Here is a 19,076-nt window from a genome sequence, read left to right as displayed (position 1 = left end):
AAGAATCCTACTTCAAGAACCGAGTTTTGGGGAGGCCAGGCACCTCACCTCTAACATGCTCAGAAGCAAGCCAAGAGAACATACAACTGAAGAGGAAGGAATGAAAAGCAGAAAATTTAAAGAGCACAGTTGTTGATTAGAGCTGGAGAAATTTTGTTTTCCCTTCAAAAAACAAAGGGATACAACAACAACCAATTGTTGCCCTCACAATAATAAACCTACCTCAGTTAAGAAAAGACCAAGGCTTTATTTATCACCTCAGAGATCTCCATTTCTGGCTCCAATCATTTTCCTGAGCTCCAGTCCCACATTTTCAATTCTCTGCTGGACAGCACTATTTGAATGTCTCAATCAATACACAAGCAATTATTAAGCTCTTACTCTGTGCTGGGGATACAAAGAAAAATCAAAAACAGTCTCTGGCCTTAAGAGGTTTACATTCTTATGGAGGACTCCTTCCTCTAAGGGGGTGATAAACAGCAGAGACCCAAGATGGTAGCCAGCAGTTATTAGCATTTCTTCAAGCTTTGTGAGGAGTAACCTCTGGATGAGACCAAATAGGCCTCATCTTGGGAGTTCAATGGATGGTACTGAGAACATCCAGGATGGAAAGCCTGAGACCTGTGATCAGAGAAGGATGTATGGGTGCATAGCAGGACTCCAAGCTGTCAATTTTAAACACAAGTCTCTTTGTTCTAAAGATACAGGCTTCAGTGGACAGACAGCATTAAGAATGTAGGATTGGCAGGCACAATTTTGGGGTATCTGTGATGGAGAATACCATCTGTATCCACAGAAAGAATTGTGGACTTTGAACAAAGACCAAAGACTATTACCTTTAATTTTAAAAAAAGTTATCTTATTATGTATTTTTGCTATCTCATATTTTATTTTTCTTCCTTAAGGATATGATTTCTCTCTCATCACATTCAACTTAGATCAATGTATACCATGGAAACAATGTAAAAACTAACAGACTGCTTTCTGTGGGGGTGGGGGAAAGGAAGCAAGATTAGGGGAAAAATTGTAACATTCAAAATAAATAAAATCTTTCTTTTATTAAAAAAATGTAGGATTGGTCTAGCCCACAAATAAGGAGAAGAATTGAAGGAAAGGAATAAAGATTTAGGGGGAAACTGCTAGAAGTGAGACACCAAAAGTCCTGATGAGACTAAGGATTAGCTATGTCTATCCTAAACACAGAAATTCAAAGCCTTGTAAATGACCAAAACTGAGATTGTCATTCCTTCCAAAGGTGAAAAGATACACACACACACACACACACACACACACACACACACACACGAGACAATAGATACATAAATCGGTCCATACAAAATTTATAGTCTAGATATAATATCACATTAAATGGAAGGATACCTTTAAAAAGATTTTTTGGAAAACTTTTGGTTTTTATATCTCAGTATTTTTCAGATATACCTCCTTGCCACCTTCTTTACAAATATGTACTTTCCTGTCCCATAACACAGAAAAATTATTGGATAAAATTGACACAGTGTGTATTTCTAGCTGTATATGCCATATTCTCATCTGTGGTTCTTTACCTCTCTAAAAAAGAAGGTAGATACCATTGACAGCCTGAACATAACAAAATCCAGATTGTGGGGGCAGGGCAGGGGGTGATAAAGACCTGAATTTGAGTGAGTGTCCATTATTTTGTGCAGTGGAGGAGATGGATATGAAGTTGTGGAAGTGAAATTTGTCCAGTTACTGACCCACCTTTGAGGACCACCTTGAAGATCCAATTGGGTCAATTATTTTAAACCTTCTGTGGGAACCTCAGACCTATTTTCCTTTTCCAGAGGTGTAGATGAGGAAAGGAGGGGGTTGTGGGGCTCTGGAATGAAGCAGCTCTCTGGAACCTCAATGTTAGAACAGCAGCACATCTATGCAACCAGGCCAGATTGCCAAAAACTGCTCAGTTTACAATGAGCCTTTTTTTGATAAGGCAGCCTGTTTGAAAGCCTATATCATGTGCCAGGGTTTTATACCCATTAATATGCCATCCTTGGCATGGTGATCCATCATAAGCATGAGATGAGTGCAAGTCTCCATGCACCTGGTAGGGCATAGATCCAGAGAGAAATAGCACATCTGGCTCCACGCACCAAGGGATCTACAGCCCAGAGATTCCCCAGAGGACTAGAAGTAGTGGGTGTATATCCATCACCATCCCTTGTTTGATATGGTGCCAAACTGGGCTAAGATCCCAGAGGCAGGAGACCCCAGCCTTGGATGATGCCTTTCCCACACCATGAACTACAGACAGGTGGTGCTGGTGTTGGTGATGAGTGAGAAACTCTGCTAGCAGCAGCTGCTGGCAGAAAAACGGCTGCAAATCTTGAAAGCTATTTATTGAAAAGTGGCTTTTAAAATAGCCAATTTTTAGAGGGACCAAGAGAGGCTGGGAAGCAAGCCCTGAGAGTCAACAGACTGAGCTGCCAGTAATAGGAATATAGATTTAGAGCTGGAAATGAACTTAGCTATCATTGAGTCCTACCCCCTCTTTTTATAGATAAGGAAACTGAAACTCAGAGAGATTATGATTTGCCCAGGATTAAGAAGTCAGTAAGGGTCTAAGGCAGAATTGGAACTCAGTTCTTCTTGACTCCAGTCTTCTAGACTCCAGTCTAGCCCTCTGCCAATGAATTGATCCATGACTTCGACACCCCTTTAAGATGGAGACAATAATCTCCATTCTAGCTTCTTCACAGGGTATTGTGTGAGGCTCAAAGGAGAGCACAGATGGAGAGATGCTTTGCAAATGGAAAAGCAACAGGAAATAATGGCATAGCTAGGTAGTACAGTCCCAAAGTCAGAAAGGCTACTTTCTCTTCTTGAGTTCAAATCCAGTCCCAGACACATACTAGCTGTGTGACTTTGGGCAAGTCACTTAACCCTGTTGGACTCAGTTTCCTCACCTGTCAATTGAGATGGAGAAGCAAATGACAAATTGCTCCAGTATCATTGCCAAGAAAACTCTTTATGGGGCCATGAGGAATTAAATACAACTGAAATAACAATTTAACAATAGCAGCATGTTTGTAGGGCACTTTAAAGTCTTCAAAATTAGCATCATTTCATTTACTCTTCTCAACTATCTCTTACCCATTTAAAAAATACAGATATAGAAATTGAGATTCAGAAAAGTTAATCAACTTGCTTGAAGCCACATAGCCCATATGTGAGGTAGGATTCAAATTTGTCTTCCTAACTCCAACATCTTTTTTAACCATTATGGTGTCGTTCTCTTGCCAGCTACCCTCTGTGAATTGTAAGGGCAGTAAAAATTTATGATCCCTCTGGAATGCTGGCCCACCATTCTAACATCCCGGCATCTGATGACCTCCTGTCTTTTAGCACAAACATACTGCACTTCTGGGCCTCTACTTTCTTCCTTAAACTCTCTTGGAAGATAGGTCTAGGTTTAATTTGGGGGTATTTCATGATTTCCTGTGAGGCAGTAGACCTTCCCAAAGTCTCTTGCTCTGGTAAACCTGTTATGCACATTGGTGGCCACTTTATGCTGGGGAAAAGGGTGTTGGATCTGGGAGCAGGTCACTTGATTTTTTTTTTAGTTGTTTTTTTTGCAAGGCAAATGGGGTTAAGTGGCTTGCCCAAGACCACACAGCTAAGCAATTATTAAGTGTCTGAGACCAGATTTGAACCCAGGTACTCCTGACTCCAAGGCCGGTGCTTTATCCACTACACCACCTAGCCTCCCTGCAGGTCACTTGATTACCATGCCCAGTCAGTTCTGTCAGATACTCAATGTATGACCTTGGACAAGTCACTTAATACTTCATGTTCATAAAACATGTTAAGATTTGCAAATCTCAATTACCTCAATGAAAGTTTCATTATCTCCATTGTGCAGGTAAATAAACACAAGCTCAGTGGGTGTGACTTGCCCAGATCTCATGGTTCATGCATCAGAACTGGTATTGGAACCCAGATCACCTGACCCCTAAATCCAACACTCTTTCTACTTTACCATTTTTCTTTCCACCTGAAGAGGAATCGAGAAAAGAGCCTTTTCTGAGCCTCCATTTCCTGAATTAGGAGTAGTATTCTTATTGAATCTTCTTTAAAAACTGAGACCTGCAGAAATTTCTAGCTTCAATGAGTCCCTTGTTTAAGCTTATTGAAAAGCAGCATGGGATAATAAATAGACAATTGAACTTGAAGTTGGAAAGATTTGAATTTAAATTCCATCTTAATGCTTGCTGTGTGACCCTGGGCAAATTATTGAACTTCTCTGGGCTTCAGTTTCCTTATCTTTAAAAGGGGGGGGTTGAATTTGGATTGTCTTGTTCAACATTAAATCTAGGTTCCTAGTCTCTTGAAGGAAGGAATACTCCTGGATCTACAGAATTTTTGTGTTGGGAGAAGGGTGAGGATGGGGAGGGCTGCACTGGAAGACTAAAATTGATGCAAAGGTCTTCTGAAGGAAGGAGAAAAAGGACAGAGGAAGAGGAAGAGAATAAGCAAGGATAGAAAAGATGGATGGAGGAGAAAGAGAAGAGGGAGGAGGAGGAAAAAATGGAAAGGAATGATTAAGGAGCAGGAAAATGGAGGATGGAGGATAAATATGGACAATGAAGGAGGAGGAAGAGGAAGAGGTGGCAGCTGGTCGGCCCAGGCATAAGGAGCAGCTGTCCTTGAGCTCTGACTTTGCTAAACAGTACAGAATGCAGAATGGTGTTTTTTTCAGCAGTAAGAGTCCTAGGCTAGTCCTACCCTCTCCCCACATTCCTGTGCTCCAGCCCTGTTTCTCAATTGGGTTGACTTTCTGAACCCAGTTTCTATCTTCTGGGCAATGTGTATACCATAGAAATATCTCAACTCCTTTGGGTTTTCAGAGTAGCTGGATGCTGCAAATTAAGAGGGGGAGGGACTATGAGGGAAAAGATGAAGAAGAAAGGAGAGGCACAGAAAGACCCCATGTAGTAAGATTTTCAATTTGCTCAAGTATTTGTTGGATTTGCACATGATCATTACTTAAGTTTGCTGAATACCCTAACTCTGGACCAGTAAGGATTGGATAGGTACTTGAGGGAAACCTTGCAGGATTGATACCTGTTCTTTTCTTTCTTTCTTTTCCATTGTATTTTGTTCTGAATGTGGTCATTGTTGTTTTTGTAATTTTAGAGTTTAAAAAAATAGAGGATTTTAAAAATAGCACATGTCTTCAGGGCTGACATAAGTGTCATCACATCAAGATTCTGTGTCTTCACAGACCAAATGGTAGGGCTCCATACACATTAAACCCCCCACCCCAGAGCAAGCAATAGTGCCTATCTATCAGAAAGCCTGAGGGCTTCGAGAAAGTAGGGACCCCCCCCCCCCTAGAAAACCAGAGACTTAGAGACCCTGGAAATCAGCTTCCTTCTTCTGACTGAAAGGAATCTGAGAGTTCTGAGGATGAGGAATTTACTTCAGTGAATCACACAGGGAAACTGTGGCAGAACTGGGGCTCCTAGAATCCAGGGCTCCATATACTGACACACAACCCATCATTAGAAGGGGTTCTAGAAGATGGATATTGTTTCCAGCTGGAATGGATAATGGGAAGGGACCCAGGGAGGTCACTTGTAAACACCAGGTCTGCCCTAAGGGCCTCTAGTCCAGTGACTTCAGGTTAAATTGATGATAATGATACCACCTATATAGTGTTTTAAGGTTGCCAAAGTGAAAAATATCTTTTTACCCTCACAGTATCCTTGGGAGGAGGTGCTTTAACCCCATTTTGCAGAAACCTGAGGTTCAGTGACTTGCCTAGGGTCATGTAACTAGTTAAATATCTGAGGCAAGATTTGAGTTCAGATCTACTTGACTCCAGGTCTAGTCCTTTTATTGCAACCCTGAAATAGATTTGAAAATTTCCTAGGATTATAGAATGAGACATTTAGAGATGGAAGGTGTCTTAGAAGCCATAGAATCCAACATCCTCATTTTCAGAAAGGTTGAGTGATTTTGACAGGGTTACACAGTTTTACCTAAGGTGGAATTTAAATTATTTCTTCCTGACTACAAGTCCATTGACCTAGTCACTCCTCTTTGATGATTTTAAACAGATAGAGCAACACTGAATTTACCTGAGACTCCAGTACTCCTCTCTATTGCACCCTTACATGAACCCTCAGGTCTAGTCAGATCAGCCTCTTCCTCATTGAACAATGCTACTCCAATACTCTTTAGACTAGATATTTAAGAAGATTGGATTAGTGTTTATAGGCCATAAGCTTCTTTTAGGTACACAGGGTGTCCCAAAAAATCTTAGTACAGTAAGAGCACAGTTAACTAAACTGCTAAAATTCTGGGGATATAAAGACAAAATAGCCCCTGCCCTCTAGAAGCTTATATTCTATTATAGCTGCACTAAGCCTTTGGGGACATTTTAGGTATTTAATGTATTTATGCTCTAATTCACTGAATTCTTAGAAAGATGAAGTTTATCCAAATTAGACTGAAAAAAGCTAATTAATAAGGATTAAAACTACAATTTCTTTTTTTTCTGTTTTCATTTATTCTGGCAAGAGGAACAGAGCAGAAGGCTGGTGGGAAAGTGAGAAATTAAAGTAGACCCTGAATGAAAGTTGTTCAGTGGTGAAGGGGCAGTTGGAAAGAGGTGGGGGAGAACAAGCAGAGAGTGGAGGCTCAGAAGTGTTTCTCTTCCTAATAGACAGCTTTCTAGCATATTTCCATCTTTAAAGCTTTAAGATGGTCCTATGACAGGCATCCAGCTTGGAGAATGACAGAGGATTCAACAGATCCATCCTGGGAATTGATGTCTCACAATCTAAGGAATAATGAACTCCCCCATATGGAGAAAACAGTGATACTGAATAGGTTAAAGCTCACAGGATCATAGAAGGTTTACGTTCCAAGGAACAACCTTCAGGATTCTTAACCAACAGTCAGTAAACTTATTTTTTTTAATGTTAATTTGTGGTTTTCTTTTCTTTCCTTTCTTTACAGTTGTAAATTCTCTCCCTCCCTCCAGTATGGTGGATAATTAATAATAACTGAGGAAGCAATTAGAGCTACAGGATTTATTAGCAAAACAGGCATGATAAATGGGTCAATGAACTCTCCAGTCAGTCTAAAGACCCTGAATACAGAGTAAATCAGATTTTTATGTATTAAAAAATTAATCAAACAAGACAAATTAATTAAAAGAAAACAATTAACCAGGATATAGTATTAGGCAATCTGATTTCTAATTGGAGAAAAGATTAGGAACTTTCCAAGTTGGGAGGGGGATAGTGAACAGCTGCAATTTCTTGAAATCAGAGAAAGGGGTGCCCCCCCAAATGACTATATTCAATCAAAGAAATGTGGAAACAAGTGAATGATCAGTATGGGGTCAGTTTTCAGATAAGTAGCTGTGCTCTTATTGTACTAAGATTTTCAGGACACCCTGTATACCTATAATTATGAGAAAATTCCTTAAATCAGTCTTCAGATCTGACTGAATTTCTGGTCAGAATAACCTAGGTCCTTAGATAAGGGTCTCCAAGCAACAGGTAAAGATGGTCCTGCTTCCAATCACACAGGGCTAGCTTCAAGCAATTCAATAAAGTTTTCTCACAATTCCATAACTATTAAAATTTTCTCACAAGACAGAGATAGGAGTAGACCCATAATTGAATAGAAAGGAAACTGAACTAGATCTGGAATTGAATTTACAAGTCTCAAATGTGTTCACTTAGTTTCCAAACAACCCCACCCCCACACATTGAGAAAGCAAGAAATACAATACCCATTATACATGTAAAACATACTTCTACTTTAGCCAAGTCTCAAAAAAAAAAGCAAGAAAAATTTTTAAAAAGAGAAAAAATATGATTGGATCTGCAATTCTCTATCTGGAGTAGCAGAATTTTTCATCATGGAACTGTCATGAAACATCATATTTATCAGAAATTATCATTATGTTATTGCTGTTATTATGAACAATGTTCTCCTTGGATCTGCTCACTTCACTTTGTATCAGAACATAGAAGTCTTCCTATATTTTCTTGAAATTTTTCCCTTCATCATTTCTTATAATCCAATATTATTCTAATAGTATACATTCATATACCTTAACTTGTTTTGGCACTCCCCAATTGGACATCCCCTTAGATTCCAATTCTTAACCAACAAAAATAATCTTCTATAAATATTTTTGAATATAAATATCCTTTTTCTTTTTTTCTTTGATCTCTTTAACCTAGTAGTGGTAATTCTGGGTCAAAGGATAGGCACAGTTTTATAGCCCTTTGGGCATTGTTCCAAATGGTTCTCCAGAATGATCGGATCAGTTTGACTAGTAAACTTTTTTTCTTTAGGTTTTTGCAAGGCAATGGGGTTAAGTAGCTTGCCCAAGGCCACACAGCTAGGTAATTATTAAGTGTCTGAGGCTGGATTTGGACTCAGGTACTCCTGACTCCAGGGCCGGTGCTTTATCCACTATACCACCTAGCCACTCACCCATGTGAACTTTTAAAAAAAATTTTGATAACTCAATTTCAATATAATTGATTTCTTTTGCAATTCTATGTATTTTATTTCATGTATTTAAAAATTCGGAGATGGGGGTTCACAGGCTTAATTGTACTGCAAAATCAGTTCAAAAGGGAAGAATTTCTGCTCTAATCCAATTCTCTCATTTTAATGAGAAAACAAATTCAGGAGGGAGGAGGTCACACTTCAAGGTCACAGAACAGATGTTCATAGGATCATAGACTTTGGAGTTAGAATAGACAGATAACCATTTTTGTGTCATAGAGACCACTTTTGGAAGCCTTCCAAAACTTATGAACCCCTTTTCAGAATGAGGTTAAGTAAAATTCATAGGATTATAAAGAAAATAAACTATATTGAAAAATAGTAAGTTTTTTTTTAAATTTACAGGTCTCAAGTTAAGAAACTTTGGTGTTTGGCTAATCTCTTTATTTTAAAGTTGAGGAAACAGATAACACATTAAGAGATTTGCCAAAGGTCACATAAGCAGTAAATGACACACCAGGATTTGGACCAAAGTCTTCTGATTTCATATCCACTATTCCTTTTATTATGGTACAGTCCAGGAAAGAACACAGTAGATGCCACCACATCAGAATATATAATATATGGACAAAGGAATCCATTGTAGCATGTTTTCTGGTAGGATGATCAGAAAATAAAGTAGGTCTCCTGGGGGAAAAGGTTCAAGCAAACTGTGATCATAAATATATTGAAATAATATTGCATCATAAAAAAATGATAAACATGAAGAATTCAATGAAGCATGGGAAGACATATGAAATAATGCAAAGTGAAGTAAGTAGTACCAAGAAAATAATATATATGATGATCTTCAATAATGTCAATGAAAAGAACAAGGAAAAAACAGATTGTTGTATAATTATAGTGCAGGAGGTAAAGAAGTTCTCATTCTTTCCTTGGAAAGATAGGGGGGTAAGGTGTTGCATATGACATCAGATGTAATCAATGCACTCATTAGTTTTGCTCAAATGTTTCTTTCTTTCCTTCCTCCTCCCCCATTTCCCTCCCTCCCTTCTTTCCTTTCTTCTCTTTCTCTTCATCTTCTCTCTCTCTCTCTCTCTCTCTCTCTCTCTCTCTCTCTCTTCTTTTTCTTTCTTTTTTTATTATACAGGGAAGATTCACTAAATAGGGAAAGGTAGGAGCTAAATTCAGAAATGAACATGATATGAAAAATAAAAAGACAATAAAGCAAAATAAATTTTAAACATTTTTTGAAGTGCATGGAACTGAACTATAATTTAGGAAGGAAGGAAGGAAGGAAGGAAGGAAGGAAGGAAGGAAGGAAGGAAGGAAGGAAGGAAGGAAGGAAGGAAGGAAGGAAGGAGGAAAGGAGAAAAGAAGCAAGAGGAGGGAAAATATTTCTGGCTTCAGGTTCCTTCCTCCCTTTCCAATCTCACACCAAGCACTATCTGAGAGTTCTCATTTAGAGGCTTTATTCACCATGAGCTCAGTTCAATTTTCTCAAACAAGATTCAACAGCACTGATAGAAATGACTTGTGTAACCTCAGTCAGTGAATGAAGAGAGACTCGTATTTACTTGAAGCACTGGAGGAAACAGACTAGAGAAATCTGCTGTGGGCCTTGGGCCAGGCTTCTTTGCCAGATCACATTGTCTATCAGCAGCAACCACTGAGCTTCCATCTCTCAACCTGACAAGTGGATAATCTGGGTAAAGAATGAAAGTTTCTCCAGGGAAATATACTCACAGCAGACCATAATAGGAAAGAAGGATACCATGTGCTTTCAAGGTGTATGAAGTAGTAGGAAAGGGCTGGATCTGAGCTCTAATACTTCCAACTGTATTCTAATTTTTTTTTCTTTTGGTGAGATAATAGAGGTAAAGAAACTTGCCCAAGATCACACAGTAGCAAGTATCAAACGTGTGAGACTGGAGTTGAACTCAGGTCCTCCCGACTCCAGGGTCACCACATCACCTAGCTTCCCAGATTCAATTTATTTCAAACATTTTTAAAGTATGTTACTATATGCAGAGTACTGTGCTAGATGAAGAACATACTAAGACAGAAATGAAAATTGTCCTTTCCTCCATTCAACCAGGGGAGCAGTATAACTGGGAAGAGTGAAGTCCAAGGACAAGGGTTCAAGTCTTGTCCCTGATGCTATATGAACTGTTATGACATTAGGCAAGTAACTAAACCAAAGGGCTTTAATTTCTTCACCTGTAAAATATAGGCAGGAAGAGGAGCTGAAGTCATTACTCTCTAAGGTATTATTCTAAATTTTTGCTATTACAAATTTATACTCAAGTAAGTAAATATAAGGCAATTTGAGGGAAGAAAGATGTGGATTGGGAGTGGTCAGGGAAAGCTTTACAGAGAAGGAAATATCTAAGCTGAGCCTTAAAGGGAGTATTCTGAGAGGAAGTTATGGAGAGAGAGAGTGTGTATTCCAGGAACAAGCTATGTCTTGGGCAAATGCTTGGAAGTTAGAGAAATAGCTACTGATCCAGTATAACTGGACTGCAGAATGTTGAAGGGGACTCATATGGAATTGGGTCAGAAAGGGAAATTAGAAGCACAAGGGGCCTTATTAGCAATATTTACTCCCCACCTCACAAGGTGGTTTTGAGATAACACGTTTTAAACCTTAGAGAACTACGTAAGTAAGCATCTTTACTGCTATCATTATGGGTAATCGCTTAACCACATTTCCCCAGGTATTTCTCTGAGACTATAAGTTACAAAACAAATGCCTATTTGCATTGGTGGAGAGTTTCCATATTGAAAGTTTTTCATAGCAATGAAATTGATTCGTGAATAACCAGTGATTCGTATGATTCTAGGTGAAGGCCACAACCATGACTTCTCATTCACAGATCACTGATGCAGCAGGAATTCTCTATCAGACTGAATGAGATAGCCCAAACCACCTTTTCTAGGGTACTCTCTGAGGGCCAGGGTGTGTGGGGGGAGGGGTAGAAAAGTGAGGAATCTTTTATCTCCTCTCTAGGCAGAAATCCCATTGTCACACATTAGAATTCATGATAGTCAATGCCAAAGAATTCATTCAGAATCAGAGATTTCAAAGTTAGAAGGAACCTCAGAGGAGATTCAGAACAATCCAAGTTCAACTCAGCTAGAAGGTAGTATAAGTGTAGTGAATTTATGAATGTAGTACAAGGGAAAGAATGCTGAATTTAGAGACAACAGAACTGAATTCGAATTTTGACTCTCTCCTTTTTTACCTATGTGGCCTTGGACAAGCCTTTACTTTTCCAGGCTTCAGTTTCCTTATCTGTAAAATAAGGGGTTAGACGAGAGCAGAGTTATCAAACCAATTAGAAAATGGGAACACATTACCATTACTGTGTCCTATTACATTTTTATTTATTCTGTTAAATATATATATATATTTCCCAATTACATCTAAATCTAGTTTTGTGGAAGTGTTACATTGGCTAGATGATCTTTAAAGTTTCCTTTAGCCCATGTTTCATACCTGATTAGGAATACCCTCTCCAACGTACCCAATGAGGGGCCATATTATATAGCCTTTGCTTAATAGACAATATACTTTCTGATGAGTTTAATAATTAGGAATATTTCCTCATATCAAATTTGTGTCTTTACAGTTCATACCAATTGCTACTTAATTTTTTCCTTCTGGGGCCCAAAGGAGCAAACTAATTTCTTTTCCACATGACAACCTTTCAAAAACTTAAATATAACTATTATGCCCCTCTGCCAACTCTTTTCTTCTCCTGACTAAACATCCCCAGATCTTTTAATCAATCCTTAAATGGAATGGACTCAAAGCCCTCCTTCATCTTGGCTGCCTTCCTCTGGAGGTCTTTGTTTTTTTTATCAGTGTCTTTCTTGAAATGCAGTGCCCAGATAGCTGATATTATCACTCCCTACTTCTAGAAACTTGGTCTAGAATCACATTAGCTTTCTTAGCTCTAATATCAATATACTGACTTACATTGAGTTTGTGGGCCACTAAAACTTCCAGATCTTTTCTCAAACTGCTGCTTGGTCATTTCACTCTATTTTATACTCAGAATGATCTTTTTAAATCTAAGTGAAAGATTTTATTGTTCAGCTGTTTTTCAATAACATCCAACTGTTTATGATCCCATTTAGAGTTTTTCTTGGCAAAGATATAGAAGTAGTTTGTCATTTTCTTCTCCAGTTCATCTTAGAGATGAAAAAACTGAGGTAAATGGGGTTAAGAGACTTGCCAAGGGTCACACAATTTGTAAGTGTCTGAGGCCAGATCTGAACTCAACAAGATAAGCCTTCCTGACATCAGGTACAACATTCAATCTGGTATGCCACCTAGCTGCCTGTAAGATTTTATATTTATCCCTATAAAATTTGACTTTATGAATTCTGATTCCATCATCCAGTGAGTTAGCCATCCCTTTAATCAACCAATCAATTAATTAATAGACCTACTAGGTGCCAGACTCTGGGAATATAAGCAAAGCTCTCATTCTAATGGTGGAGACAAGAATTATGCATAAAATCCATACAGTGTATATATAAGGTATTTGTACATATGAGTGTATTCATAGTTATCTATGCAAAGTAGTTAAATGCCAGTTAGTTTAAGAGGGAAGACACTAGTATTTGGAGAGAATCAGAAAAGGCTTCCTATAGCTTGTACCTGAGTGTCATCTGAAAGAAAAATGAAGCAGAAGGAAGGGGAGAATAAATTCCAAGTGCTGGGAATGGCTATGAATCATCTACAAATTAAATAAGCCTACCATGACTATCCTTTTCCAAGGGGGTTCATGTCAGGATTTCCAGTCATGTTAGATCTTGTGTGTTAGAAAGGGGGAGAAGGGAGATTAAATCTCATCTCCTCATGCTTCCACGGCTCAACATAGAGGTGATGAACCTAAAGGGGGCAGAATGAGACACAAATTTTTTGTTAGTGATTTTTTTTTTATGTTTGCAGTGGGGTTAAATGACTTGTTCAAGTTCACACAACTAAGGAAGTATTAAATGTCTGAGGTCGAATTTGAACTCAGGTTCTCCTGACTCCAGGACTTGACTGAGCCATACAATTTTTTTTGACAAAGACAATAGGAGATTTTGTTTTGATCAACTATGTATATTTCTTAGAAAGATTTCACATTTCTTTTATTGGGGAGAGAGTAGGAAGGAGAGAAGGAGAGAAAATAAATACTTAATTGAAAAAGAAATTTAAAACCTAACATACTTTCTTTTTTTTCTTTTTAAATATAAATTTGTTTATTTTTCCAACTCTGTGCTAGATAGTTTTCAACATTCATTTTTTGGAAGATTTTGAGTTGCATATTTTTCTCCCTCTTTTCCTCCCCCTTCCTCTTGACAGCAAGTAATGTGATATATAGGTTATACATGTATAAATATGTTAAATATATACAATGTCAGTGATGATGTGAAAGAATAATTGGAATCAAAGGAGGGAAAATCCATGAGAGAGAAAAAATAAAATAAAACTTATTTTAAAAATGAAAAATAGTATGCTTTGGTCTGCATTCATACTCCATATGGATGTGAATGATATTTTCCATCACAGGTCCTTCAGAATAGTCTTTGATCCTTGTACTACTGATGAAAACTAAGTTAAAGCCCATCACACTTTCTTCATGAAGCTTTCCTTTATTCTCCTCAACTAGAAGTTGTCTGTTTCTCCTTCGAATTCTTAGAGCACTCTGTGCCCATCTCACAAAATTTATCATTCTCTGCTTTCCATTATGTACAATACAACAAATATTTGTTAAATATCTACTCCGAACTAGAGTGTGTATGGCCCTCACAGCATTTACAATCTAATTGGGGAGAGCAGGAGGTATACAAATAAGTATGATACTAAGTAGAGTGTGGTGGGGACCAAAGGAGAGATAGCAAGACAAAATGTACTAATGTGAATCTAAAAAGAGAGAGAACCTTCAACTGGTAAAATCAGGGAAGGCACTTTAGAAAGGGAATTAAACCTGACTTGGTCCAGAAGGAAGAAAAAGAGTTCAGTAAATGGAGATAAGAAGGGAGATTATGAAGGCAAAAAGGCAAAAGAGATCAGGGGACATTTAAGAGTCCAATTTGGTTGAAATGGAACACAAAGTAACCTTTGCCATAATCTATCTTGCAAAGCAAGCATCCCCAAAGAAATAGCCCTGTACTGGCAAATGTGACAAGATTGCTTGAGGAGCTCAGAGAAATTTCTGACACCTTCACTTAAAAATATCTCAATGATGTTTAATCATTTAACATCTCTCCCTCCCCAGGAATCTTTCTTTGTGGAAAAAAGGAAAGTCAATTAAACAAAAGCATCTCAGAAACTGAGTCTAACAATGTATCCAGTTCTCTCTCCTAGTATTCTTTGACTACCTCCCCCCCCCAAATTTTAGCTATGAGGAAGGAGAAATATTTCATTTTCTCATTCTGAGGCCATGGTTGGTTTTTCTACTACCCAGAATTCAGCTTCCTTTTAATGATATAGTTATTTCTATTGTAGTCATTTTGTGTATGATTCATATAATTCTGTTTTTTCACGAACCTTCTCTGAATTTTCTCTTAATTTCTCATATTTAAATTTTCTTGTTTCCTAATCACTAAGCACAGTCCAGGAGGTAGCTAGGTGACTCATTGGATAGAAAGCCTGAGTTTGGAGAACCTGAGTTCAAATTTGACCTCCAACACTTACTAGCTGTGTGACCCCGGCCAATCACCCAACCCTGTTTGCCTCTATTTTTTCATCTGTAAAATGAGCTGGAGAAGGAAATGGCATCTTTGTCAAGAAAACCCCAAATGAGGTCTTGGAGAGACAGACACAACTGAGATGACTGAACAATCAAAGATGATATTTCACTACTTTCAAAGGTCATCAGATTATTTTTTTTTGTCATTCTCCAGTAGATAGGCCTCTACTTTGTTTCCAGTTCTTTCCTACCAGAGTACTACTACTACTACTACTACACATATTTTAGCTTATATTGTCTCTTTGAGTCTGTCTTTGATTTCCTTGGTAACGTACCTGATATTAGGATTAAGAGGTCAGAGAGTATGGATAGCTATGTTGCTTTTCCTGTGTAATACCAAATAGAATTTAACATGGTTGGACCATTTCAATTTCACTGATGGTCTGGCAATATCTTCTCTGAAAGTTTCTTTTGATCCCAAAATTCCTACCACTAAATTTACCAGCTGAGAGAATGGAGGAAAATAGTTTTGGGAAGGTGGGGAGGCATAGCCAGACTGTGTAGGGTCTTGAATGGTTAGGTGACAAATTTGTATTTGTCCCTCTAGCCAATAGGGATCTGTTGAAGCTCTTTGAACAGAAGAGCGCTGTAGTCAGATGTAGGCATTGGAGCTATCATTTTGGTACTTCTTGAAGATGAACTAGAGAAACCTGGAGGGTTACAGTTTGTTGAATCTTATCTTCTCTACTAGATCTTGAGTTCCTTGAGGTCAGAGATTGGGTTTTATTCAGCTGGCTTCCACCACATACCTAACACAGGGTTCCCTAACACAATAGATGTCAATAAATACTTGATAGATTTCTCACTGTCACATCAGGTCCCTAAGGAGAAATCATCATTTTTTTAGAAAGTCCCTGGACTATTGATTCAGACAGTCTCAATCACTAATATGTCAGAAATATTCCACAGACAAAACACTGAAAACGGGGGAGGGAAATACACCTCCTTTGCCCAGGATCTAATAGCCTGTCCATAAGCACACTATCGATAAAGGTCTGATTTATAGGGCATTTCCAAGTGGAGTCAATTTCCAACCTGCTCTTTACAGCAGCAAGGTCACCTTGCCTGCAGAGCATCTCTGTTTACATGCATGTTTTTGAATTTCATCTGACAAGAAAACATGAGGCCTGGATTAGCAGGGATTTGGTGGCCAGTGAGGAATAGCCCATCAGGAGGAGACTGCAAATCACTACTGCCAAGATTTATGAGCAATTACACTGAACTCCAATCCAAACCCCATCTCAGCCACAGGCCCATAGGGGCTTACACAGGCCCCCCGGGCCTTAGCGCCACATTTTTAATAACTTCTATTTTCACCAACGTCGGCAATAATAGAAGCAATTCAGTAACAACCAGTGGGGGAAATTGTGATTTATCTTCATAGGTCATCATGGGCAGGGACTCCAGGGAACCAGAGCTCAGCAGGGAGACCTGACAGGACTGCAGAGGAGTTGGCAGATGGACACACATAGGACATTCTTGGGGACTTGGGGATGGGCAGTCAGAACATCAATGTCACAACAGTAAAAAGAGCTTTGGGAAATGCTACATGACTTTGTGGGGGAGGGAAGTCTGTGAAGCTAGGTGGCATAAATTAAATCTAGTGTTTAAAAGACAAAGAATACACATATTTCTGGGTTTTGTCACCATATTTTTCACTGCCCCCGAAAGTACCCCCAAGATTTTGAAAACACAAACAATTCCCTCTCTCTGTGTGTATATTGATTTACAATTTACACAGCATTTCCATTATCATATAGGAGCCTCTCAATGACCCTGTGGGGCATCCAGTTGCAGAGATTTTTAACCCTGCTTCATAAATGGGGAAGCTGAGCCTCAGAAAAGTTAAGTAATTTGGTTCTAATCACACAAAACTAGAACCCAGGTCTTCTGACTTCAGTCCAATGTCCTCCCCTCCCCACCCCCACCTTTGCCCAACCATCCTGCTTTCCGTATTCAAATGAACCACTCAATTAATTTCAATTCAGCAAGCATCAATCAGATGCTTCCTAGTCCTTGAGATAGCTGCATTGTGTCTGGCATCCAGAAGACCTGAATTGATTTTTTTTATTTTAAATTCTTCTTTTCATTTCCAAATTCTCTCCCTCCCTCCCCACCTTCTCCTACTCTCTGGGAAGGCAAGAAAAAGGATACTCATTATATATACATACATACATACATACATATATATATATATATATATATATATATATATATATATATATATATATGCAGCTCTGTAAAACATATTTTCATAGTAAGACCTGAGCTGAAATCCAGCCTCAGACATTTAATAGCTGTGTGACCCTTTAAAACTCACTTTACCTCTGCCTATCTTGGTTTCCTCATCTGTGAAATGACAGCACCCATTTCCTAGGGTTGTTGTATGGATCAAATGAAATAATATGAATAAAGCTCTTAGTCTACTATGTGTTTGGCTCAGTAGGAGTTTAATAATAGCTCTTTCTTTTTCTTCTTCAAAGCAAGTAGAGAGGTAATGAGTCAGGAAAACCTGGGTTCAAGTTCTTTCTCTGACACGTAATAGCTATATGATCCTAACCAAGTCATTTAACATCTCAATGCCCCAGACATCTCATTAACACTATAAACTGCAGAACTGTATCTGAGTTGCATTAGTATGGAGGGAGTCTTCATTCCTTAGAGTTCCAAAGACCTGTGAATTTACAAGGTGAGATCATGTGTATGTGTAGTGTTCTGTTCTAAATGAGGAGGTACAAGAAATGACACCAGGGAATGCCCCTGAAAGAGTTTGGAGGCTAAAATAGGGCAAAAATATGTGACAAATCACTGTCTTTGGCACTGAAGAGAGATGAGCAAAGAACAGGTGGAGACAGAGCACAGATACATCTTTCTAGTGAATCAAAGAATAGAGACAGGAGAATACAAAGTCGACACCAGTAGTAGACATTACAAGCAATGCATTAAGGATCACAAAGCACTTTTGGGAATTCTCTCAGCTGCTCCTTACAACAAAGCCTGTGAGGCAGATATAATTTCTTGAAGCATTAGGAGAGTCAACATTCTGGGCAATGGGAAAGTCTGAGGATCTGAGTTCAAAGGTCTGACACTTGAGCAAGTAGCTCCATCACCTTTTGCTTATCTCTAATGTGAGAGGATTTAACCAATTGGCCTCTGAAGTCTTTTCTAACTCAAAATTCATAAATAATTCTTTGATCTCTCACATTTTGCTGGTGAGAAAAGTGAGGGTGAGAATTAAGTATCATACCAACAATGACATAACTATTAAGTGTTGGGGATAGGATTTGAACCCAGATCTTCCTTGACTCTAGGCAGCTAGATTGCTCAGTAGAGTTCTAGACTTATAGTGAGAAGATCTGAGTTCAAATCTGACCATAGACATTTAGAAACTATGTCACTGGTGAACCAGCCATATAGTGTTAATGAGATGTCTGGGGCATTGAGATGTTAAATGACTTGGTTAGGGTCATATAGCTATTACATGTCAGAGAAAGAACTTGAACCAAGGGCAGGTCATTTAACTTCTGTTTGCCTTAATCCACTGCAGAAGAAAAATGGTGAACCATATCAATTGTCAAGAAGAGTCCATGGATGGTATTGATTCAGAGGGTCATGAAGAATTGTATAGGAATAAACAATGTTCTTGGTTTTAAATCCAGCATTCTTTCTCCTATGCTAATATATTTCTCAAATAAAAAAGGATATTATGTTCAAAAAGTGATGTCAGGATTTTTTATGGTGGTGGTTGTTTTGATTTTAGTTTTAAGGCTGGCAGAGACTTGCACAAGTTTATAGGAGGGGTGGGGG

At 38.5% G+C, this 19,076-nt stretch overlaps 1 protein-coding gene across 6 annotated transcripts in view; it reads right to left on the bottom strand.

Moving 5' to 3' along the window:
- RASGEF1C (RasGEF domain family member 1C) overlaps window positions 1-19,076 on the bottom strand; it is a 156,881-nt gene that overhangs the window by 95,509 nt on the left and 42,296 nt on the right. For 5 of the 6 annotated variants that reach the window (XM_074212219.1, XM_074212218.1, XM_074212221.1 and 2 more), the window contains exon 3: window positions 13,287-13,420. The exons of the other annotated variant lie outside the window; for it this stretch is intronic. Coding sequence is in view for 4 of the 5 variants with exons in the window: in XM_074212218.1 (XP_074068319.1) it covers window positions 13,287-13,289 (3 nt within the window). In the remaining variant the exon portion in view is untranslated. The remainder of the gene's footprint in view (window positions 1-13,286; window positions 13,421-19,076) is intronic. 6 annotated transcript variants of the gene reach the window in all.

This window comes from Macrotis lagotis, chromosome 1 (assembly GCF_037893015.1).
Source record: "Macrotis lagotis isolate mMagLag1 chromosome 1, bilby.v1.9.chrom.fasta, whole genome shotgun sequence".
Taxonomy (NCBI): domain Eukaryota; kingdom Metazoa; phylum Chordata; class Mammalia; order Peramelemorphia; family Peramelidae; genus Macrotis; species Macrotis lagotis.
The sequence above is the reverse complement of the archived record's forward strand: the minus strand, read 5'-3'. Positions and strand labels throughout refer to the sequence as shown.